This window comes from Salvia splendens, chromosome 3 (assembly GCF_004379255.2).
Source record: "Salvia splendens isolate huo1 chromosome 3, SspV2, whole genome shotgun sequence".
NCBI lineage: Eukaryota > Viridiplantae > Streptophyta > Magnoliopsida > Lamiales > Lamiaceae > Salvia > Salvia splendens.
The window spans coordinates 43,641,169-43,666,432 of NC_056034.1; the positions used below are offsets into that span (position 1 = coordinate 43,641,169).

Below are 25,264 nucleotides of genomic sequence, written 5' to 3' on the forward strand. Positions count from 1 at the left end.
CACACACACACACAGCACCTTAACGCACACACAACACCTTAAACACACACACACACACACACACACACAGCACCTTAACGCACACACACAACCCCATGCATACACACACGACATATACACACACAGCCCCTATAAGATAATTGAATACTAATTAATACTATCTTACAAATCTAAAAGTGAAAATCTAAAATTGATTTATTATTCGGTTCCGGGTAAGAACCGGTCGGTTCCGGGTAGAACCAGAACCGGAATTTTTGAGAACATTAGAACCGGAACCAGTAAACCGGTTCCCGGTTCCACAATTACCCAGTCGGTTTCGATTCCGGGTACCGAGAACCGGAGAACCGATTAAGCAGGCCTATTAAAAGGCCAAAAACTATCAATAATCGATCATATCTAAATAATAAATAAAGTATACCATCCATATCTATTTGTGATATTAGGAGTAGTACGTTATAGGGATGATTTTGACCCTTAACTTATTTTACAAGTTTTTGTTTGTGTAAATTGATTTTCCAGTTTTTTTTTGGGTTCTAGATATTTTTTAATGATATAATTGCTAGTTAGGAGCCTTAGAGGTATTTATATCATAAATAGGATCTAATTTATACTGGTTTTAGTTTATTGTTAATTTGAATTGATCATTTCATTGCAATGGACTTAAACCTTAGAGGTATTTATATCATAGGATCTAATTTATACTGGTTTTAGTTAATTTATTGTTAATTTGAAATTTTGAATTGATCATTTCATTGTAATGGACTTAAGGCCATTAGCAATGGGGCGCCTAAAGCGCGCCACGTCACCAGTTTTATCCTCCTACCCCCCACATGCAATGGGGCGCCCTACGGCGCGCCCTATATGTTATTAATTTAAATGTTATATTATTGTTTTGTTAATTAATGTAAATGTTTTAAAAAATGTAATGCAAACTAAATTAAAAAACACAACGATTAACTAAAAACCAGCGAAGATTGCATTCATTAAACAAAAGTTACACGTTTTGAGTTGGCTAAAATCTACGCAATTCCCAACTTCCGGCGCAGCTCATCGATCAACCCCGGAGATATTCGGCTTCGGCGGGGTCCGTACACTTCTTGAGCATTTTGTGCATCTGCAACAACGTCCTCGCCATCGAGGCTGTTGCCAACTTCTCGTACGTGGCGGTCGACGGGTGCGGGGTTGGGAGCGGGACCTCGATCGGCTATGGGTCGGCGGCGGTCGAGGATGATGTCGCCACCGCCTTCCCCTTGGCCTTCGCAGCCTTGACGCCTATGGGACGCAGGGAGGATATCGGTGTGCCGGAACTCTCAATGTCCTCGTACGGTCGGTTGAGGTCCACCGGACGAGTTCCGCTTTCACCGCTCGTATAACCACCAGCTTCGGTGTTCTTCGTCCTCTTTGACGCCCCGGTGTGCAGAATCCCGCCTTGGAACTTCTGCTTGTCCCTCAAGAGCGCCCAGATGGCCTCGTGCCTGAACTCGCCGTACAGGGACTGGTACGACAACAGCGCATTGGAGCGCACGTCGCTCAAGCTCTCGCCGCTCCCCTGGGCCCTCGCGCACTTCTCGTACTCCGACGAGAACAGGTTGATTTGCTTCTTCAACTGGTCTCAGTGCTTGCGTAGCTGCTCCCGTTGCCGCTTGTACGCGCTCGGCGGCTTCGCCGCATTGTAGCGCTCGGCGATGCGCTCCCAGTACGCCTGCTGCCTCTGATTGTTCGCGTATATCGGGTCCTCCGATATATCTACCCAACACCTCGCCAATATGAGGGATTCATCCGGCTGGTAGTTCGTACGGCCGGGGGCGTACTCTTCACAATTTTCCGGAGGTGGCAACTTCTGCGCGCGGTGCCGGGCCTGCTTCTTTTTGGCGGGGGCGGAAAGGGCGGGAGGGGGCGACTGGTCGGTTTGGAGACGGCTCCATGTCATCCAAAATGTATGATTCTGTGCTGAATTCGGGATCGTACTGCGTGTTGTCGTCGAACAGTCGATATTCATCCGGTTCTGTACTCGGCCAACGAGCCTCCCCAAACATCGGACTCTTGGGACTTGAATCCATTTCGTAGTAATAATAAAAATTCGAGTTTTGCGAGTGAAATCGTGAAATGAAACGTTAGAAATGAAGGTGGGGTGGGGGTATTTATACAAAAAATAGAAAACGAGTGCCATCGTCCGCCGATCCCGCAATGGGGCGCCCGATGGCGCGGATGATGGCCTATCGTCCGCGTCATCGTCCGCCGATCCCACAATGGCGCGGACTATAGGCCATCGTCCGCGACATAGGGCGCGCCCTATGGATCGGCCGCGGACGAAGGGGACGGACGATGGCGGGCACCCACAATGGGGGCATCGTCCGCGCCCGAGGACGATGGACGCCATAGGGCGTGCCATCGGGCGCCCCATTGCGGGTGCCCTAAGAGGAGGATTGGTTATCCTACCTCGCCGCTACAAAATAATACATTGGCACTTATAATAAGCAGCATAACATTAATTTAATGTCCCTTAGGGACATCCAATAAAATTGGAACAATATAGAGAAGATTAGCATGACCCCTGCGCAAAGATGACCTATCTTATGACATGTATAAATTGAGAAATGGTCCAAAACTTTTTATACAATTTGGTGTGTTAGTTATTTTTGTTTTTATAGATTTAATTATAAATTATAGTATTTGCTCTCTCTAGTTAATAGTTTTCATTATTGATATAGATATATATATTCCCTACAAATCTGAATTCTTTCATCTATGTTTTCTTTCAGCTTTTTTGACAATTCTCTCATCTTTTGTTTTTTACATAAACTATTGAGCATCTGGATACTTTGCATTTATGTTATTTCATGCTTCCATAGACGAGATTATATTCATTAAGTTTTGAAGGAAAAATTGTAATTTCCTCTATGTTTTCTATAATAGGAGTAATATTTAATTGTTTCTCTTTTTATATCCTTTTTCAGTTCTTATTTTAAGAATATACCGTTTAAAAGCTAAAATTATGAAGATATATAGTTTCTACATAAAAGAAATACATTTTTTCTAAAATGTTCGTTTTCTATGGCATAATATTATAATAGTTCTATAGTTTTAAATTTAATAAATAGAAAATTGAAAATGAATAATGGGCATGTAAGAGGCAAAAGATAACATGATAGGAGGCCCATCTTCTATTGATCAATTATCCCACATCGCCTATGCAAAACTATACATGAGTATGGATCCCCTGCTGGTAAAATGCACCGCATGGGATGTTGTACTCATCCATACCACACATAATTCTTTTAAGTGAAAATAATCTAAATGTACAAAAATTAATGGAGGGTGTAGATCAGCACAACATTCCTTGCTGTGCATTTTGCCACAGCAGTGGATCCTTGCCCAACTATACATTGGCCTTTATAATATGCAGCATAACATCAATATCAGTGCCTTCGGAGACATCCGATAAAATTGGAACGATACAAAGAAGATTAGCATGAACTATACATTGGCCTTTATAATATGCAGCATAACATCAATATCTGTCCTTTCGGGGACATCCGATAAAATTGGAACGATACAAAGAAGATTAACATAGCCCCTGCGCAAGGATGACATGCATAAATCGAGAAATGGTCCAAATTTTGTTCTAAAATATGTGTTTTTTTATAAATTTGATTGTAAATCATTTAGACTAGTAGATTAAAACCTTGAACCACAAACAAAACACACAAAAAATGTATTATGTATAATAAAATGTTATACTATATGAATATTTTGCCAACAAGTCATTTTTTTTTTGCAGTTCTTTCATTTTTCTACGTTAGATAAAACTATTGATCATCTGGATCTTTGCCTTCAATTTTATTTCATGCATCATTGAAAAAATTATGTTCAATAAGTTTTGAATATAGAACTGTAATTTCATCTATGTTATCTACAAATAAAACGTATATTTTCTTTTTTATTTGTTATTGTTTTGCATGCACGAATAGATTTTAAAAAGTAGCAAAATGTGAGAATAGCTAGTTTCAACAAAATAAAAAGAGATTTTTGAAAAATGTTTATTAAAAATCAAATATTGGTTGTGTAAGGAAAAGGAAGATCTGGGAGGAGGATCGACTATCCCACATTGCTGCTACAAAATAATCCCCACTCCGTCCCTAAAAAATTGACCTATTACATTTTCTGCACTAGTTTTGAAAAAATGATAATAAATAGTTAAAGTGGAGAGAGAGTAAAGCACGAGAGAGAATAATGTAGATAAGTCTGTTGTCTATGTTATTTTATCTCTTACTTTTCCTTCTCTCCACATTAACTACTCCATTTATTATCATTTTTCCAAAACAAGAGATAAAAATGGAATATGTCAATTTTTCAGGGGAGGATGGAGTATACTATATTGTCATTTATTATAAGCAACACGACAATAATATATGTCCCTTCAAGGGCATCCTATAAAATTGGAACGATACAAAGAAGATTAGCATGACTCACGCACCAGAATGACACGCATAAATCGAGAAATATTCTATTTTTTTTATTAATTTTGGGGTTGGGATTATTAAATATAGTTTCTTTTATATTTTATTATACATCATTTTATCCATTTTGGGGTTGGGATTGTTAAATGTATTTTTATACTAGTAAACAATAATACAATATTATGAATTCATAAATATGTAGTATAATTTATTCCAAGTTATACATATTTATATTTATGAATTACAACCTTTTTATTCCAAGTTAGTATAATTTAATTTTATACGACGATATTATGAATTCATAAATATGTATCCCTAAAGTCTTATTTTAAGTTATAGATTTGCCAATTCTTTTAAATATTCGGTTTTTAGAATCTGTTTTGTGATATAGTTGTTGGTTTAATTATTTTAATCATATATGGCATCTAATATTAGTTTTTATATAATGTTAATTTTTGGATTTATCATTTTACTGCATACTTCATACAAAATTATAGTATTTGTTACTTTATTAATATATGCTACAATTGCCAAGGATTGAATGGGCTGGATTTAGGATACAATTGAAATTTATTGGGCAAACCTGGTGACAGATCCATACACTTATTAATTGAAAAGATGAATAATTTATGTAAGTGAAGAGAAAATGTGGGAGAAGGCTCAGCTATCCCACATCGCCCAAACAAAACAATATGTTGACATTTATAATAGGAAGCGTAGCACCAATGTTTGTCCCTTCGGGGACATCCGATAAAATTGGAACGATACAGAGAAGATTAGCATGGCCCCTGCGCAAGGATGACACGCATAAATCGAGAAATGGTCCAAATTTTTTTTTCTCTTTTCCGGTTGTAAAATATCATATTCCAGAATTTTATTTAATTAATAAAGAGAAAATAGGAGTAGTCTGTATTTCCTAAAGTCTTATTCTACCTAAGCTATCTGGTTTGGTCACCAGTCTATTTTAAAAATAAAATAAAATAAAATAATATTAATTTGATTTAGTCTTATCTAAGTACAAATTTGTGTATATTCTGTGGGATTTGTATTTTAATATATTACCATGAATTAATGAAGTTGACGTTAAACACATACCATCAACAAATAGTGACACAATATCTCACCAAATAAACTATGGAGTAATATAAAATACAAGAACCGATTATCAAAGTTGATGGCTGGTTTGACGATAAATTTGAGTAATATTAATATTTTAAAATTACGCCACTTGATTTAACTTTTTTATATTTTATGTAACATTTAAATTAATAATGCAAAGCTGATTGCAATTGATGAATTTTCGAATGGGATTATGTAGATGATTCGGAATATTGGAAATAACTGAATCATCATTGTAAAAAATACAGTATTGTGAAACTCAGTGGGTTTTATAATAAAATCAGTCTTTTAAAAAAATAAGATGGTAGAATAAATTTCAGAATAACCAATTATCTATCAACATCTATTAAAGTCAACAATGAAATAGCTCGATACATTTAAATGACTTGAAAAAAAATTTCAATTCGATCAATCTGTATTCCAAATTCATGCTCATCGTTTTGATTCGTACTTCTCTTTTCTCAATATATTTGATCGAATATCATGGTGAAAAATAAAAATGTGTAAAAGTAGAATATGACTATGATGATAGAGTAACAATTAACAAATCATTTTACTACGTATTGATTGTATATATTCCATCAATTTCAGTGCATTCACAGCACACGGCTTTGCTTTAATTTATTGGGTTAGTACCAATAATTTAGGTGACATTATTTCAGATGGAAAATTTAAGTGGAACGAGGTCGTTTTAAAACTATTATCCTAAATTAATTTGGAGATGTAATTGTATACGACCATATTCGAATGTGCTTTTACTCCGCAACTAATCAACTTAATTATCAATTGGATGAAACATAAAAACATAATTACAAATTTGAGATAACATCATTGTTATGCTTTTAAAAAAAGATCTTAAACTTTTAAAAATATTGATTGTGTTATCCTCCTATATTGTCAATTTTTTCATTGGACAATTGACAATTAAGTAAATAGGTTAAGTTGCCATTATTAGAGATGTATTGATACTATATATTTATCGAAATGACCATATCATATACTCTACTAAAATATGAAATTAAATATCATGTTATTACTTTACCGAATTTTTCATCATACCAATTTTTAAACAAATAACGTATCGAATTTTTATATGTCTTACCGAAAAACCGTTACGCTGAAATTCTTTTTCACACGATCATATCTATATATACTAAGTATTTGGTAGGTATGAAAATTCAATAAGTATCGTAATATCGGCATATGTCGCTATCATGATTTACTGAAAATTAGATTTTACATTATGTAGTATACTACTATATACTCAATTATCGGTATTTGCAGTAAAAAAGAAATGCATAATGTTATCATACTGAATCACGAACACCAATATTTTAGAATTTTTTATATTTTTCGATTTATATTTCTACATAATAATATAGTTGGGTCGGATACTGAAAGGGTAGATCCGTCATTCCACAGGGCAACAGCTCAATACTGTGAGTGAGTGACAATTCAGCGGCACCATCCAAAAACAACATCACTCGCGGGCCCCACTTGACAAGAACAGGCCCACCACATGCGGGCCTTTACTCCAATACTCCAAAAAAGCCCAAACCTAAAGGAAATAAACAGATAGAGGTAGCGGGACCCACCAGGTTTGGACTTAGTAGGGGTGTGCATTCGGGTTTCGGTTCGGTTTTTGTCAAAACCGAAAAATCGAATTTAGTTCAAAATCCAAACCGAACCGAACCCTAAAAACCGAAAAATCGAAACCGAAAAACCGAAAACCGAACTTAAAAAACCGAAAAACCCGAACAAAACCGAAAAACCTGAAAAAAATAAATATAATATAATATATATTTATATATGTGTATTTTATTTTATTTTATATTATATACTAATATAATATTTATATATAATATAAAATTAATAATACATATAATATATATTATATAGTAGAATATATTAAAAGAATATTTATATTATATATAATATAATATATTAAATTAATAGAATATATATATAATTCGGTTTTTCGGTTTTTTTCTTCGCCCGATTCGAACCGAACCGTAAAACCGATTTTTTTTTATTTTTAAAACCGAACCGAACTGAAAAACCGAATCGAATTTTAAAATTTCAGTTTGGTTCGGTTCGGATATTCGGTTTCCCGGTTTTTTGCTCACCCCTACGACTTAGCAGATATGATAACGCCGCGTGTCCACCGGCGGCGACGTCACATCGCCGGAATCTCGAGCTGAGTCAGAATACGGCGAGGTGGGGCCCCCCTCTTGATTGGGTCCCAATCAATCGGACAGAGACGTTTCTTAAAATATTGTCCACTGACAAGTGACATCTTGGAAAAACAATAAACTTTGGAATCCGATTTAATAATAAAAGAATAAAGTGGTTCAATAATTCAGCCTTATAGTGATGGTGTTCCAAGGGAAAATATTCAATAATGTAAAAAATCAATCATGCAATTGGGATTTTATTTTATTAATTTATTTACTATTTTAATAGATACACCTTTTCTTTGTATTTTATGACATTGACATGCAAAAAGATATGAAGAATATTGAATACTAAGAATTTTTTCACTTATAGTATTACGTAAATATTTTTAAAAATATCAACAACATCTAAAGAACATTCTATTTATAATATCCATAGATTTCACATACTCTTCTTTGTTTTAAAAAATTATTTGTATTTCTGATTTTCAATTAATATGTTTACAAATAAACGAAAAATACTAATAGTAATTTTTATAAAATTGAAAATTACATAATTGAAAATAATAATAATAATAATAATGTTATTAAAGCAGAACAAAATATTATAAGTGGGATAGTGTGGTTCAACGGCTCATTTTACTTTGATTTTTTGAGTTATCAGAAAAAAATAGTAAAATGAGATCCCATGGGAAATTTGATTGAGCAACGAAGTGGCGTGTCAATGATATGCAAAATCGTTTCATCACAATGTGTTAATATCCTAAGCTATTTAAGATTTCATAACGTAAGCATCTCTTTATTAAAATATTAGTAATTAAGTTAAGTTTGTTTCCATTCTTTTTCTGGATATTTTATACTCAACGGAATTTCATTAACAAAATATCTCATGTTCGAATAAGTAATCTAAATATTTTATCAATAAAAAAGTTAAGAAAATCTTTTAAGACTCGTAATTTTTATTGTCTATTTTTAAAATTATGAAACTAGCCAAAATTTGATTAAAATTGAATAGTTTCTTCGCCAATTTACTTTTTGAGGATATTTTATCAATTTTAATCGTATTAAACAAGCTTCCCAATATCACTATATAACTCAGCATTTCAAACCAAACCATGGGCTTAGCTTTCTCAAACTACTCCACCAATCAAAGGAAGCTCCATTAAAAGGGAGAGAGCTCAAACCTCTCCTTCCATCAAATTAATCACATCAATTAATCGAAAAAGTTATCATTATAGTGATCATGTTAGGGAAGACGTCGAAGCCGGTGATCGAGATTCTCACCGGCTCCTTCTCTTCCGGCGCCGGAAGCCCTAGGACTCAGATTCAGTCGCCGAGGGGGCTGAAGAGCCTAGATCTCGGCGCCGTGGGGCTAGGCATAGTCGCGGCGCTCGAGAAATCCGGCGGTAGTAGAGATGGAATTCCGGCGCTGTTCAGCCGAAATTTCACGCGATCGAGTCCGATTCCGGTGAATTCGCCGATTAATTGCTGCAGGAGGCGAGAGGCGGAGGAGGATAGCTCGGAGGAGTACACGATAGTGACGTGTCACGGCGGGAACAAGCCGTACACGAAGGTTTACTCGGCGGAAGGAGCGAGGAAAGGCGACGGGAGATCTCCTTTCAGAATACAGAGCGGTAAGATGAGCAATCGCGCCGCTGTGTTCCACATATCTCCGGCGAGAGGCGCGGAGGCTGGAGGCGCTCCGACGCCGGATTTTCTGAATTCGTGCGATTTGTGCAGGAAGAAACTCCACGGCAAGGACATATACATGTACAGGTAATTCATAATTGAAATTTTTCCGATCATCGCTCGTGAAATTGATAGAATTTGTATTTCGAGATGTGAATTAGGTTTTTTTTTTCTGATTGAGTTTGTGATTTGGAAATTGCAGAGGTGAGAAAGCGTTTTGTAGCGCGGATTGCCGGTATACGCAGATGGTGATGGATGAGCGGAAGGAGAAGTGTAGCGCGGAAGCGTCGGCGGCGGCGGAAGTCGTAGGCTCGCCGTATGCGAACAGGCAGATGTTCACCGCCGGGATTTTGGCTGTGTAGATTTCCGACGACATGAATAAGTATTGGTAGAGTACATATATATGTATGTATACATAAACACTGCGGAATTGTAACACTTTCCTTCATATATATATGAGAAACAGCTCATCAAATTAGGAGCTGCCTTTTTGCCATCTTTTGTCCATATATCTTCAAATTTTGCTTTATAAATAACTTCCAAATTCAAATTAGGATTCACAAAATTGTTGCAGCGGGAAAACATATAAAATTTGTTATCAATATGGTGAATTGGTGATGTTCAAATCTGAGCACAAACAAAGCAATACTATGTGATATGACCAATAAGCACTAGCTAGAGGTGCCCCGATTCGAACCGGCATCAACGGTTCCGGTTTCATCGAAAGTTGGAACGAGCCAGTTTTGACCGTTCCGATTTCATTGAAAGTTGGAGCTGAACCAATTTCGGACCAGAATCGACGATTCCAATTTCATCGAAAGTTGGTGGAATTCTACTTTGGGAGCATTCTACCATTGAGCTTCCCGGTCGAGGAAGCTCTTTGTCAAAGATCCAAGTTTGTGGCCTCATGCGTCTCTCACTTTAATGAACCAACGTGCTAACTGAACCATTAGGTTAATTCCAGTCCAATCCATTTAGTACAATCATGGTTTCGAAATCAAAACTATTGGTACGATGAGGACCGGATGGATAGTTCCGATTTAACCCACCAGTGGCGGACACACAGCCAAGGGAGGAAGGGCTTAAGCCCTCCCCAAATTACTTTTTTTAATATTTTGTATTTCAAAAAAATTTGAAATTTTTGAAAAATGTCTTTAGCCCTCATCAAACTAATGGATAGTTCCGATTTAACCATGCATATGCACCACTAGCTTCGTATGCACCACACAATATCACCAATAGAGAATATGGAAAACATTAAACTTAATTTAATAAAAAAATCTAATGGAATATTGGAGTTGGTACCAGAATATTATTAATGGGTTGCAAAATATTCCTTGTTGAAATATATTAGTTGCAAAATATTCCTTATTCTTAAATTTGTATCTGTAGAAGTCATCCTTTGTAAAGGGTTTCAATTCAGTTTAGAACCATGTCATCACTTAACTATACTTTTTAAACCAGCAGCAAAAGATAAATGATACTTATCAGTTCACGAAAAATAATTATATAATATTTTAATTTATCTATCAAAATTAATCTTATTTTTATTTTTTTAAAATCATACCACCTAAAATCATTAGAAATATACTCATTTCCTATTTTAAAAAAAAGTGAATTCTCTATCACTTAACAGCTTTATGTGTATAGATTCTTTAAATAAATAGTACTACTAGTATATCTTTTCTACCAACATACGAATAAGGAGCTAGGCTGCATAAGGGTATGGAAAACTATTATATGAGCATCGTATGTGAACACCACACTCGTTATATAAATATATTTAGGTGCTAGGCAATTAGTCATAGTTTATAGGTCTTAGTATCTCCCGAAATTTCATACATAGATTTTTTTGTTTTCCATTTCTTTATGTTACATTTTTTTTTCTCTACTTTTTTGTATTTTACTTATGTTAAATTTCCTATTTTTCTACTATTATTATTCACAAAATTATATTACTATTTTACACTGTTTAGTGAGTCCAAGTGGAAAAGGGATGGGGTTGTTCTTCTACTATTTTATTTTATACCGTATGTTACTATTTTTTTAATTTAAAATCATTTTGTGTACTAATATCAATCACATCTTACATGCATTATGAAGTTAATAATTATATGTAGTGGTTTGGTAGAACTCATATTCTTTTTTGTATTGTTCTTTATTTCACTCTCTTTAGGGCACAAGATGAGTGTATGTGGGCCACCTCAATAAAATTGACAAATTGTTTTCATTTTCTATTTGGTTTAGGTGGTATTTGAAGACTTTTTCCTCTTTCAACAATTAATGCCAAATATTTAAATATATATTCCCTTTCTTAAAACAAACAAACCAAAAATAATTAATACCAACGACTAAAATATGTTGATCATAAATTAGCGACTATGATTTGAAGCTTTTTTCTACCCATTCATTTTCTTATATTATTGAAACGAATGATCTGATTCTTAGGTTTATTGAAACGATTGATCTATTCTAACAATTTTACAATAAAACTCATGTAGTCAAATTTTCAGACTATTGGTTATGAAAAAAGGAATCCACTCAAACAGCAACGAAGCTACAAACAAAACAGAAAATTAACTAAGTAACAAAAATCAAACCAAATAAAAGACTAAAAATTGAATATTTTCTATAGTTGGAAAAGGAAAAACCATGAAAACATTAAAATGAAAAAAAAGGTAGTAGTAATACATAGGGATAGGGAAAACTATTTTCCAAGAATCTCTTATTAAGTTGGAAACAGAGTTTTTATGAATCTATCCCACCGAAAACAGCAGATGACAAAAGCCATCAATGGTTCAAAATTATGATTTCCTAATCCGAAATCTAACATACAATCTACCTTGCATTCATGTTTTATAAAAAAGATAAAGAGACTTGAAGCCGTGCCTTGCTGCGTTAACGCTGGTAGTAGAGGGGTTGCTGGGCAGGAGCCATGCTCATGTACCCGCCATCGTACATCTGTTGGGTAGCAGCAGCGAGACGGTGGGCCTGGGGATTCATAGCAGCGCCTAGCTTACTCATAGCAAGCTGTTGTTCGTAGGCCTCCAGGTCAGCAGCTGCGAAACCGGGCATGTGTGCTGCAGCGGCTGGTGGAGGAAGTGGGGTTGAGCTTGTTCCGGGAGGGGTTGGCTTGCTGCCCCACGAGCACTGGAGATGAACACGTATCCGTTAGAAAGCAACACATACAGCAGTAGAAAAACAGAATTCCCTTATTCTATGTTGATACTGTTTTGACAGACTGAACAGCAACGGTAGCAAAGTTTTCATTTTTAGAGATATTTTTTCGAGGATTTGTCACTGAGAGGGCATGGGCATTCGTCAATCTTAGGTTGCAAGTAGACGGCATGCGTACAAAAACTCAAAAATCATCCCTTTTAAAGTACAATCTTGTAAACTAACTGAAACAAAAAAGTGTATACCTTAAGTGGCTTGCCGAAAAGAATTCGAGCATTTCCCATCTGAATAGCACGGGAAGCTTCAGCGTGGCTGCTGTACCTTATGAACCCAAAACCTTTGTCTCTCTGAATGCGGACATCTTCAATCACTCCGGCTCCCATTGCGTGAAAATGGCGATGGAGATCAACCGATGTGACCTGCAGATGTTGAGTGTCAGCAATATGAAGAAAAAAATAACCCCACCAACCCACTTAGACGAGATCAACTATGAAAGGAGTTGATTGGAAAATCGAAAAAACCATGAATCTTTTATGCAATTTTGAAGGTTTAGGGAGAGTTTGATAAAAAAAATCTTTTCTTTTTCAGCAAAACTATGAATATTTATAGCCAATTTATTTGTGTCAAACTGAATGCCAACATGGGATGTATCATGGGGTCGAGTTTTGAATAGCGTTAACTTACTTCAGGAGAAAGGTTTCCCACATAAACAGTTGTATACTGTGGATTATTCTCTGGAGCATCTTCGTTCCGTTTTACTTGGCCATCATCTGCACAAATTATGAGCAACTTAGAACATGTCTTGACAATAGTTTATTACAGAAACGGACTCGAATCTTGAAATACAATCAATGTAAAACCGATGATTGTCATTTTCTAGCATGTGTCATCCATTCAATGTTGGTAGTACTTCTTAAGATGAGGTACAAATTTAAATCCATAAATTATATAACATTTGAATTCATTAGTCATAATTAATTTAGAAAATTAACATCAATATATAAGTTGATGGTGTATATGTTGAAGGAGCTAACCAGACGTTCCATTTGTTAGTTCCACAACATTTTTGGACTCGGGATTCTGCTGCTCATCGCCTAGGCCAGCACCTTTTGCCGCCCAATTGCAGCGAATTTGTCTGCTTCCAAGCCACTTCCCTGGAAACATATTAAGACGAAGACACATCATTAACAGCTCAACGCTTGAAGCATATTGCAACCTTGAGCAACAAAAAACAACGGCAAGACTTCTATGTTACGCGTACAAACTTGTACTATCATTTATCGAGATGCTTACAAACTTCTACACGTTATATCCGCCTAATTAAAAGTCATTTCTTCAGAACCAATGTAAAGCAAAAACAAATGTAGTGAAATACTGTTCATGACTTATATTGTTTGAATCATAATATCATTTATATGGTGCAAACTATAACTTTGTAGATCCTTGCTTGACTCTTAAAATATGCTGATAAAAAAGATAAGGGAAAATGTTGACGAACATGGTAGGAAAAGAGAGCCTAATTACTGGTTCACGGGCATACACGATAGTAAAAGAACATAGAATAAAAATGACAGGAGAATAGATTTCTCACCATTCAAGTCATTAATTGAGCTTTGAGCATCCTGGAAATTACACGAAGGTCCATGATCAACTTACATATTCATGAATTATAAGGAGAAAAAGAAGGATGAATGAAAACACTTATGGACCTGCTGACTGCGAAAAGAAACAAAACCAAAACCCCTCGATCGGCCAGTCTTTTGGTCCCACATCACCCTTGCATCTCTGCATCAACGTAAAGGTTGGTGAATTACAGACATAACCAGAGAGCAAGGGGAATCGTAACTCCAAGAAAAAAAAGGAATAGAACAGGACGGCTTACGAGCAAGTAGGATATGCAGAGAAACATGCAAATAAGGTAGCATCAGTAACCTCCGGGCTAAGATCGCCAACAAAAATGTTGAAGTGATCTGCAGAGGAAGTTCACACACATCATATAACATCTTAGCTAAACCCATAAATTGATGATAAAAGCGGACCAGAAGTCAATAACAAATTGTACATACTTGATGTGTCCTCTCGCTGAGCAGTAGCATACGCCCAATTGACTTTTATCGGCTGTCCAAACCTGCGTGAAAAGTATTAGACGAACCAAAAGAAACTAATCGAATATCAACAAACAACCAGAGCTTTACTTACAAATGCCTGCCATTAAGAGTCACGATGGCGAGTGCAGCTGATCGACGATCAAAGTAATCCACAAAACCATAGGATGACTGCATCATAGTTGAAAAAAATAAATATTCTATCGATCATATCAACTTATCATCGCATAAGCACCTCCGAAAGACTTATTATGTCAGTATGTCATAGATAAAGCTTAAATAGGCTTGTTGTAATTTAGTAACGTTATGTATCATTCAATCAAATAATGGTAATGTTATGTAGTATATCATTCAATCAAAAAATGGTAAATTAGCGGAGATGAGAAAATAGTCCATTAGATATTAGTATAAGTTAAATTTGAATTCTAGTCCTTCCTTGTAAGAGTATATTAGCTTTAAAGTATTTTATCTTGCAACCAGTGTTGCTAGGAGCGCTGGTCACGGCGGGGCAATAGGGTAAAAATCCTGACGCGCTAACTGACACTTGTTCTTTTTCTGCGATATTTACGAAGAATGAGGAATTAAATGAGAAGAGTAAAAGAACTGAAGAGGGGATGATTAATTTTTCTTAAGATAAGAGCTGGAAAGTTCATTATATTTTGAGGAATGTGGGAGTTATTATTTTGGGCGATTTCAAGAGATTCTGATCAAACTTAAAAGGGAGATGTAATCTGATCAGTTTTGAACATTAATTATACTTGAGTTATTTTAGGAAGTTAAAAAAAAAGATTTGACAATATTTGAAGGCTAGGGCTTAGGGTTTTGAAAAGTTATATCACCCCAGGCTCGACCACGTGCGCCCCACGCCCCCGGGCGCGCTTTTGATAACATTGCTTGCAATACAGCTTTTATTTTCAAAGGGTTGCTTAAATCGCATACCAACAACATAGATATACGTTATATAAATCAAAGAGCTTAGGCAACACTTTAGAGCCACGAGAAAAAAGCAAGCTCTTATTCTAGCATTTAATTAAATGTTGGGTCCATGCACTAGCAAAGAGAATAAGAGATGTTAGCAAGTGACAACTGAAGCTCACCTTTTCTTTCCGAATGAGCTTGCAACCTTCAAGAGGACCTGTACCTGAGAAAACTTCTTGAAGAAGAGGTTCAGTAACTTGAGGGTGGATATTTCCAACATACCTACATCACATATACACATAGCCATTAGAAATGAAAATCCAATTTTACCCATAAAGATTTTATTTTCATATAAATGTTACTACAATAAGATGATGATTAAAAGGCAAATATCCACACAAAAGAGAAGATTTGGGAAATGTAACCATCTGCCTCTTGAGGGTGTATTACATACGGAAATGATTTTATGTATAGAACATTAAACGTAAATTTGAAATCGTGAAATGGAGTTAATAGCAACAATAAACCATAGTAAATACTCACACACTGCGGCATGTAGTTGAGTCGAATCCAGGAGGCAAATTCCCACTCAAGATTGGTTCTATCTGCATATAGATCGAAACAATAGTAACAAATCAAGCTAAACATAAGACAATGCCTTTGTTAAAACGTTTATCAAATCCAAAGGTTCTGTTTAGTGGAGGCTTAGCTCCCTCCCTCGTCAAATTACTTTTCCCTCACACAAAGGCATATGTTAAACCACAAGAACACAACATCCAGCTCAATTTTGAACAAAAAATTACAAATAACAAACATAAACACGTTACTATTAGTTGTCCAGCTCCCGCAATCAACATATATGAAAAGATCATCATAAAAGTCGGGCAAAAATAGCAAGAACGCCGATATAATCAATGACACTCCAATTAGCACACGAGTACTAACAAACAACACATAACATTAGAAATCACTTCATCAAAATCAAATTTCAGTATACAAAATCTCCCAATAACAAGCTTTATTCAATGTCCACTGCTACAAGCTCAGTCAATCAAATATAGACATAAAACATTTTATCACCAAAACCAAAAAGCTCCAAACATCATTGAACTCAGAAAATGACAACTTAGCCAAAAACATCTTATCAGTAATTAGAAAGCTAACAACTTCAACACACAGTCAAAGGCACAAAAAAAATCGAAAAGCCCTTGAACATGATTATCAGAAAATCGTACATAAAACGCAAACTTTTCCATAAAATCAAAGCAAAAAAACGCGGATTAGGAAAAATTCCAATCCGAATAAGAGAAAATCGACAAAAAGTGTTCCAAACAATCGGCAAAAAAATTCAATTTCCATTGATGAAGTGAAAAAAGAAACCTGAGGAGGAGGAGCGAGAAGAGCGGGATGGTAAAGGGAGTGCTGCATCAGCGCTAGCTGCTGCTGTTGCTGCTTCATCCTTTGCTGCTGCTCCATCCCTTCTTCTTCTCTTCTGCCGTACAAACAGCAGAATAATTTATGGGTATATATATACGGGAGGAAGAAGGGAAAGAAAAATGGGGATTGAAATTTGTGACCAGAAAAGGAATGAAGAAAATGCAGAATTTTAAAATTCAGAGAAATCGAAAATACAACCCTTGCTGATGATAGACTACAATATTATCCTGTGCTACGCTCATACCGTGCAACTGCCTTTGCTAGCCAATCACCGACCTTCACTGGATTATTGTTTTCTATAGAAAATACATTGATTAAGGCTAGTGATGTGACTAATATATAGAGGTTCTGGAACCGGCGGTTACGGTTCGGAACCGCCGGTTTTGGTTTTGGAAATTGTCGAACCGGAACCGAATTGCGAGGGTGTTTCACGGTTACGGTTACGGTTACGGTTCCGGTTCTAAAACCATCGGTTACGGTTTCAGTTCCGAATCGGCGGTTTTCCGGCGGTTTTTTACGGTTCCAAACCGTCGTTTTTTTGCGGTTCCGGCTTGGTTTCACGGTTTTCCGGCGGTTTTTCGCGGTTCCGACACGGTTTCGGTTCGAAAATTTTTGAACCTGAACCGAACCACGGTTCAAAAATCGACGGTTTCGGTTCGGGTTACTGTTTCGGTTTTAACCGCCGGTTTGGTAAACCTTTGACAGGTCTACTAATATATTATTCAAATATTTCTTTATTTTTTGTTGGAGTGATTTCTTTTGTTGCTTTCTTGAGATAAAATTGAGCTTCAAATATTTTTTTACGAACTTATTAGATAAGAAGCTTCTCGGGATCAAGCATTTATTTGTTTCAAATATTTTCTGTGAACTTATTAGATAAGAAACTTCTCGGGATCAAGCATTTACTTCCGAATTACATACCAATGTCTTAGTAGTTTAGGGTTTAGGTATAATATGCTAGAGGGCCTACTAGCTCAGGTAGATATTTAATGCATTTTTCGATCGAAGAAGTCAACTTTAGTGAATGAATTTTTGCGCTAGTTTCGGTTATGAGAGTACTTCCTATATCGTCTTGTTTCTATCGAAATGGAAATTTGTTTTATTATTGACAGTCACTCATGTGAGCACGCGATTACATTGAGTGTGGATCCTAAAGCTGAGATTTGACACATAATCTAAATATTAAAAATAAAGTTGAATATTAAAAAGGCAAAACCTTTTCTTTCATTACACGTCAAATATCTATATATTCCAACTTTATATGCATAAATCGATTACATAGGTCGTTGCGCCGATGGAGATGGTGAGCAATGGAGGAGGCGACAATAAAGGAGAGGGAAGGATACGGCGGCGGTGCATGAGGGGGAATCGGGGACGTGGTGGCGGGTGTATGAAAGGGGAGAGGCGGCATCCCCCAGCTCCCGATGCGACACACACGTGTGCTCTGCCCGTATATAAGTGTATGTCTTTATTTTTCATGAATTAATTACTTGTTCACTTTTAAATATAACTTTGAGACCATTTATTTTTTCCTAGGTGGACTTAAGAGCATCCACAACTCACGCCTTACATCACACCACAACTCTCTGCCACGTCAGTATTCCCCACTTTTTTCCTTGCCCAAGCAACTTAGCAGCTACTTCCACAAATGAGCCCTCTCCCCCACGCTACTCTCCTCCCCATGCCATAAACATTAATTTAACTATTCATTTCAAATGCATTGCTTATTTTAAATACTAATTGTTTTCAATTTCTATTTATGGAAAATAATTGATTATGAAATCCTACTAATTTTCTATCAGTAATTATGGAAAAGAATTAAATATTTTCAATCACTAATTGTGGTAAAAAGAATTAATTATGAAATTGTACTAATTTTCATTAAGTTTTCTTTCTTCTTATTCCCCCTTCTCTTTCTTCATTAACAAAAAGAAAAAAAAAAGATAAAGACAGAGTAAACTAAGTAATGAAATAAAATAAGAGTAATTAGATATTTTATTTTTTTTCAAAAAAGTAAATGACTCAATTTAATTGGACATCAAAAAAAGTTACGGTTTAACTTAGTTGGAACGGATGGAGTATTCACTTTCGGCCCATTTCAAAACAAATTAATCTTAAACAACCCATGACCAACTTAATACACTTTTATGTGGACTACAAACATTTATATCTACACAGAGTTCTTGTTGAATTTAGTAGGCTTATTGATGCAGATTAGCCCAATATAGCCCATGTAAGATGGGCTTGTTTGAGCTTAATGGGCTTCAAATTTTGGAGTTTCATAGACACCCTTCAAAGCAAACAAAATGGATTATTTATACTCAGGCTCACAGCTTCATTTTTTTTTCATTCTAAAGAAGATTAATCAATTTTCCACATCTACCCTTATGGTCGTAGTGACTCAAACCTCATTTTCATGTACTATTCATTATTTTTTTTCATCTATCAGCATCTTTATTTAATAAAAATATAAATATCAGTAATAATTAATAATATAGAGAAAATTCACCCATCAGTCTTCCTTCAAAAAAAATAAGATATGGTAAATCAAGACCCGGTGACATGTATGGCGTCAATTGCCGTTCAAAATACCGAATTTAATAAAATTTTCAATGAGCCAACTTTATGTACACTATTATTTTAAAATGTTAACAACGTGACAATAATAATCAATGTTTTAATTAAATGATTTCTTTTATTACCAAGATATGATAGAGTGGCGGATAGCTAATATTAAATCTACAAGACCCACGTTAATCAATGTTTAATTGAATTATTTATTTTATTAATATCAGGATATGATAGAATGGCGAATACCTAACATTAAACCTACGACACCCGCAATTTCTACTTAATTCTATAAACACCATTTTTATTTTTCTTATGGATCCACGCCCCACCATTACTTCCCGCAACAAATTCTGTCACGTCATCATTCCCCTCATTTTCTGCGTCAGAACATAACTCCCACAATCATGTGCTCTATTCCACGCTTGTACAATTGATGAGAGAAAAGTTCAAATTGCCTTCAATAAATTTAGTTTATAACATTTGACTGTTAATAAAGCACAACATCCTCATTAACGGAGGGGCAGATCTTGCTGCAATGAGTCTGGGTTTGAATCCTACTGCTGTCGTGTAGTTGCTTCCATCTCTCAGACACAAGTGTGAGGCCTTGGGAGATGGGCTTCTGGCAGCTAGTGGGTTAGGGCCTCCCCCTTAACGGGCTACTGCGTACCCTGATTGAACCCCCTCACATGATGTCGGGCCGGAGTGTGGGGGCCGCCAAGGCGACGGAATTGGCCTTTTTGCTGCAATGTTATGTCTTATCTAGTCATACTAGGCCACCACTCCTAGGTTGGCTCTGATAACATTGGTACCGTGCAAATATGTGAACACATCCCAAAACCTCACACAGTCACATTAATCACACATACGATCAATATGGGTGGCATGAGCCCCATAACCTTCATCACTTCTAGTCAGTAACACAATTTTCGAAGAAAAACTAGTACGTTTGTTGGGATGTCCGATAGTGTAAGCAACAAATGCATCTAATTAGGTGGTGTTGCAAATGAAGATTGTGTTGGTGATCGACGAGGATGTGGTGGCCATGTTGGTGTGGTCAGACGAAAACAACTAAATGGTGGTGGTGGTTTGGACATCATGGAAGAGGGTTTTGTGTATTAGGCCATAACAACATTACTAATGATGACAATGAATAACTGACAACTGAGGATTCGACCGTAAAGTCGAATCAAGAAGGTCAGCCAAAATCCGGATTGGGATCCCCTGCTGTGCTGTGCACAGACAGGGGAATAAATTTTTTTTTTTATTATTAAATTTTTTTTTTGTGTGTGCACAGCAGGAGATCCCCCCCGAAATCCCGATATATCATTTGCTTTGATGCCCGGGGAACAATCAACACTCGAACATTTGCTAGCTCTTGTCTTCTCCTTTTTATTTTGTTTTCTTTAAAAATTTAGGAGGATATTCGTCCAAAAGTATTTTTTTAATAAAAAATTAAAATATTATGCATTTCTTTATAATTATCATAAAATTGAAACATTAGCTAATAAAACACTGATAAAATAAACCAAAATTAAATATATACCCTCAAAATATTACTCTCTTTGTTTTGTTTTACTTCTAAGTGACATATTTTTCTCTTTTTAAGATGCCATATTTTTCTCTTTTTTACTTTTTGCTATCTCCATTTAATTTACAAAATAACATATATAAAATCCCATTAAAAATAAAATAAAAATGAGAGAGAAAGAAGCATTAAAATGTGAATAACAATTAGACCAAATGGAAAAAGAATAGGTCAACTAAACAAGGCCAATGGTGGGGGACGGCTAAGCGCGTGGGACACACAAAAACCAAACAAGTTGTCGCTTGTACACATTAATTAGAAAATAGGACTATTCAACATGTGAGATTGGATAATAATTAATTCAAAGCAAAGACTAATTGTTTTACACATTGGATTTAATTTATTCTCAAAATGAACACATCTCAGCGTGAAAACCGCGTAATTTCCTATATCATTATTTAATCATATTGGAATTGTACAGTGGTGGGAAAACAATTCAATAAATATCAAATTTGGTGGACTTTTTTGTTATATTTCTACTTTACTAAAATTCAAATCGATGTGGATATCACCATGGACCACTATCAATACACTTGAACACTATTTCAAAACAATGTGTTTGAATATGGATCAAAATAATGTTGATTTATAAAGTGTAAATAGTTGAATAAATAGACAAGATTGTCACATGTTACAATAAAGAGAACTGTCTCCATACTCGACATAGCCCTTTCGGAGCTATTTGCATATTGTACTTTCATGTAAAAATATATTCATTGAACAATTTTACTATCTAGATATGCTTTTTCCAAAATAATTTCATATTAATAAAATATATAGTTGCTTAAGAAATGGAGTATATATTGGAGATATATGCAATTAATTGTCCATTAATTCTTTTTTTATAATCTTCATGATTAACAAAACGTGCCGGACACTTTTTTATACGTACCTACAAAATTAAATCGTGCTAACTACTCCATTCAATGAATTACTCCCTCCGTCCCGGGCTATTCGCCCCTTTCCTTTTCGGCACGGAGATTAAGGAATGAGTGTATAGGAAAGTAAAAAATGACGGCTGTAGGTGAAAATTTTTACTAAAAATGGAAAGAGTGCAAGTAACTTGGGACGCCCAAAAAGGAAATAAGTGCGAGTAGCTTGGGACGGAGGGAGTATTTCTTTTTGGGGAACTCCATTCAATGAATTGGATGGAGGGACAGGGAAAAATTTATATAGGGAATATATTTATAATCGGAATATAAATTGCAATGTGCAATCAGTGATATTAAACAAATAATAAAATTTAAAACTCAACTGTAAAAAGTTGACCGGTTCTAATTTAAATTTTAAATAACTCCAAGAGGCAGCAAATAAATAAACATAAGTATATATATATAAAATATCCACAAACAACACAGACAAAATGCTAGTAATACACTATACAATACACATACTACCATCTAAAGTTGGATTAATAACAATTAAAATTCACGAAATTAGGTTAAATTTATATTCAAAACATGCTAGTACAGGTATAACTGCGACAATAAAACTTTGAAACATACTCCAAAAATAAAAAATTTACCTTTTAAAAGTAAATTTTAGTTTTCAGATACTTCAAGAACAACTAAAAATGGAAATATTTTAAATTTTAATTTTGAGATGATTTAGAAAACTGAAAATGGCTATACCCTCATGTGCAAACCAATTTCCCTTCAATATTAAAATTTAATTAGGTCTGTATTATCACTTGTCATGATCTCATGTGTCCAACATCTATATCCAATGTCTCAATTTCGATCTATTTTTTTTGCAATAAAATCAGATGCTAATATATTGGAAAAATTGATCTAAAACTAGATATGGTAGATGAAGCTTAAAAAAATAGTAAAATAAATATTTAATATTTTGAATCAGAAACAAAATACCTTAAAAAGAGTTAACAGTCAAAGCTATTATGCTACAAATTAACAAAGGCAAAGCAGTAAAATTATAGTCTCTACTATACTAACAATCTTTTTCAATTCAATTACTAGTTGCGCTGAATCTGCGGCCCCAATCCAAGCCACTCCTCCGCCTTCGGCGGCGGCACCGGCGCTGCCTTCCTTGCCGCCGCTGGATAAGGCGCATTTGCGGTGACTCTGTCCCGCCTCTTCTCCAAGAACCGCGCCAAAGAATTCTTCCTAGCAATCGGTAAATCTGCAACCAAATAAACAGAAATTGTTAATTTCACTACCACAAAATTAAAAAATCCCCAAAATCTAGGGTTTCGGTTGCTCACCAGAATCAAGAGACGGCTGAGCGGCCACGAAGGCAGGCACACCGGAGGCAGACTCGGCGGCGGGAGGCGGAACGACCACGGCGCTGGACTTGCTAGCTAAAGCTAGGATCTCCTGCGCCTTATCCGCCGGAAAGTCATTGAAGACCATGACCTGTCCGCCGTAGAATATCGTCATCGGTGCAGTCTCCACCGCCGATTTAGCGTTTCTGTTGCCGGAATTCTCAATCGCCGACAGAAAATTCACCGTCTCCGTTGGAGCATCTAGGTCAAGGAAAATTCAAAATTGAGATCGAGAATCTAGCAACGAAGCGGAAAAGGAAAGGAATCGAGTAAATCGAAGATGGATTTAATGAATACCTTTGATTTCGGGGGTAGGAGTCAAGCCGAGGGTGAGGTCGCCGAAGGTGCCCTTCTCCTTGAGATACTGGCTGAGGAGGCTGCAGGTCTGGGAGAAATTGGACCTGGTAGCGGCGGCGGAGAGTCGGACGGAATCGACGATGTCGAAGGAAGCCATATATTTCAAACTCCGGCGAGGATTAGGAGTGTACGGTAAAGGTAGAAGGCATGTGATTGCTTTGAGATGAAATAAATGTGGGCAAAGTGAGGGGATTTATATATAAATATGTGGTTGGAATGAATGAATTAAGAGAGAGAGGAACAGGAAAATGAGCACGAGGAATATGTATGTGGCGTTTGTAATTAAAAAAAAAATTAAAAAAAAAATAATGCTACGCAGCCCACATTATAACCAGCCATAAATTAATTAAATAATAAAAAAAATTAATTTTTTTTTAAATTTTTAGTTTAATGGTACTTGATTTTACTTTTATATCATCTTCATTATATTATGCTCAACATGTTAGTGTTGCTCTTTCGTAGTTTTTGATCAACTTATTACTACTGTCATTTATTGATTGTTGCTCAACGTATACAGTAATTCGTGATATTAATGTATTTTACGTAATGAAATTCAAAGATAAGTATCAACTCACAAGTCCATTCACACACATATAAGTTTATATCGATAATTCTAATTTTTTTATATATGTAAATAGACTAAATCAACTCTTTATGGTCGATTAGATTATGGCCATTTAGCATCACTTAAAAAAAATAGGGGAGACCCTACCTTAGCTTGGCTGCAGAATCGTCTGACTTTGAAATTGGGCGAGGTAGGGGTAGGGGGGTAGGGGGTAAGGGGGTGGGTGGAATTGAACTATTGAAATTTGAAGGGTTGAAACACGTGGTGTTTGTTTTCTATCAAAAGGGAGTACGTGGCGTGTTTGCTTTGCAACTTGTGCTGTAACGCCGTTATCACGGCGTTTGCCTTTTTTTTTGCCCCCTGTTTTGCCACTTGCTTTTTTTGGTCGACCTTGTTTGTAACTTTAGTTTCAAATTTCAATTTATTTTTTTCATTTATTAAACTATCAAAATAATATTCTGTATAGAGATGATAGTTTTATTTTTTTCATTCATTAAATTATCAAAATTGAAAACTTATTTCTGTTTGTAGGAATTTTTTTCTCCATTTCTTCTCTCTCTAGCATTACTTATTTTTTCTCCATTGTCTATTGTAATTTGCTGCACGTTAAAATTTATTTTGTTTGTAATATGACTATTTTTCGTGGACAAATAAATAATTGAGTAATAAAGTACTGACGGTGTTTATTTCGTAAAATTACTTTATTTTTCACTTTATATTAGAGAGTGCTGATGAAAAAAATACTTCATTTGTTCATAAAAAAAATACTCCAGTTATATTTGTGAATAATATGGTGTTTAATGTGTAATTGGTAAGATATGTGAGA

At 35.5% G+C, this 25,264-nt stretch overlaps 3 protein-coding genes and 4 non-coding genes across 7 annotated transcripts; 5 read left to right on the top strand and 2 right to left on the bottom strand.

Moving 5' to 3' along the window:
* Positions 1-2,498: 2,498 nt before the first annotated feature.
* LOC121797536 lies at positions 2,499-2,596 on the top strand. Its single transcript, XR_006049900.1, has one exon. It is a non-coding gene; the product is annotated as a U6 spliceosomal RNA (small nuclear RNA).
* A 924-nt stretch (positions 2,597-3,520) lies between these two features.
* LOC121797534 lies at positions 3,521-3,623 on the top strand. Its single transcript, XR_006049897.1, has one exon. It is a non-coding gene; the product is annotated as a U6 spliceosomal RNA (small nuclear RNA).
* A 791-nt stretch (positions 3,624-4,414) lies between these two features.
* LOC121797535 lies at positions 4,415-4,517 on the top strand. Its single transcript, XR_006049899.1, has one exon. It is a non-coding gene; the product is annotated as a U6 spliceosomal RNA (small nuclear RNA).
* Positions 4,518-5,191: 674 nt separating this feature from the next.
* LOC121797529 lies at positions 5,192-5,294 on the top strand. The gene has a single exon (XR_006049893.1). It is a non-coding gene; the product is annotated as a U6 spliceosomal RNA (small nuclear RNA).
* Positions 5,295-8,858: 3,564 nt separating this feature from the next.
* On the top strand, positions 8,859-9,938 carry LOC121793377 (FCS-Like Zinc finger 13-like). The gene is made up of 2 exons (XM_042191376.1): positions 8,859-9,529; positions 9,645-9,938. Exons 1-2 carry the CDS (start codon positions 8,997-8,999, stop codon positions 9,802-9,804), a joined length of 693 nt encoding a protein of 230 aa, XP_042047310.1. The 5' UTR covers positions 8,859-8,996; the 3' UTR covers positions 9,805-9,938.
* A 2,202-nt stretch (positions 9,939-12,140) lies between these two features.
* Positions 12,141-17,261, bottom strand: LOC121793378 (oligouridylate-binding protein 1-like). The gene is made up of 12 exons (XM_042191378.1): positions 17,023-17,261; positions 16,186-16,247; positions 15,822-15,924; positions 14,819-14,895; positions 14,686-14,747; positions 14,502-14,589; positions 14,329-14,404; positions 14,211-14,241; positions 13,654-13,773; positions 13,304-13,389; positions 12,865-13,038; positions 12,141-12,592 (listed from the first exon to the last, which is right to left on the bottom strand). The coding sequence occupies exons 1-12, from the start codon at positions 17,116-17,118 to the stop codon at positions 12,341-12,343; spliced, it is 1,227 nt and encodes a 408-aa protein (XP_042047312.1). The 5' UTR covers positions 17,119-17,261; the 3' UTR covers positions 12,141-12,340.
* A 5,790-nt stretch (positions 17,262-23,051) lies between these two features.
* Positions 23,052-24,062, bottom strand: LOC121793422 (protein TIFY 10a-like). Its single transcript, XM_042191428.1, has 3 exons — positions 23,814-24,062; positions 23,457-23,717; positions 23,052-23,374 (listed from the first exon to the last, which is right to left on the bottom strand). The coding sequence occupies exons 1-3, from the start codon at positions 23,968-23,970 to the stop codon at positions 23,208-23,210; spliced, it is 585 nt and encodes a 194-aa protein (XP_042047362.1). The 5' UTR covers positions 23,971-24,062; the 3' UTR covers positions 23,052-23,207.
* Between the last annotated feature and the right edge of the window lie 1,202 nt (positions 24,063-25,264).

Excerpts from the sequence above, each read along its gene's own strand:
- LOC121793378 (XM_042191378.1), bottom strand. The coding sequence starts at position 17,118 with ATGGAGCAGCAGCAAAGGATGAAGCAGCAACAGCAGCAGCTAGCGCTG. Across the intron at positions 13,039-13,303 it reads TGGGAAACCTTTCTCCTGAA|GTCACATCGGTTGATCTCCA; the intron begins GTAAGTTAACGC and ends CAACATCTGCAG. Across the intron at positions 12,593-12,864 it reads TTTTCGGCAAGCCACTTAAG|TGCTCGTGGGGCAGCAAGCC; the intron begins GTATACACTTTT and ends GTTCATCTCCAG.
- LOC121793377 (XM_042191376.1), top strand. The coding sequence starts at position 8,997 with ATGTTAGGGAAGACGTCGAAGCCGGTGATCGAGATTCTCACCGGCTCC. Across the intron at positions 9,530-9,644 it reads AAGGACATATACATGTACAG|AGGTGAGAAAGCGTTTTGTA; the intron begins GTAATTCATAAT and ends TGGAAATTGCAG.
- LOC121793422 (XM_042191428.1), bottom strand. The coding sequence starts at position 23,970 with ATGGCTTCCTTCGACATCGTCGATTCCGTCCGACTCTCCGCCGCCGCT. Across the intron at positions 23,718-23,813 it reads TCCTACCCCCGAAATCAAAG|ATGCTCCAACGGAGACGGTG; the intron begins GTATTCATTAAA and ends TCCTTGACCTAG. Across the intron at positions 23,375-23,456 it reads TCAGCCGTCTCTTGATTCTG|ATTTACCGATTGCTAGGAAG; the intron begins GTGAGCAACCGA and ends ATTTGGTTGCAG.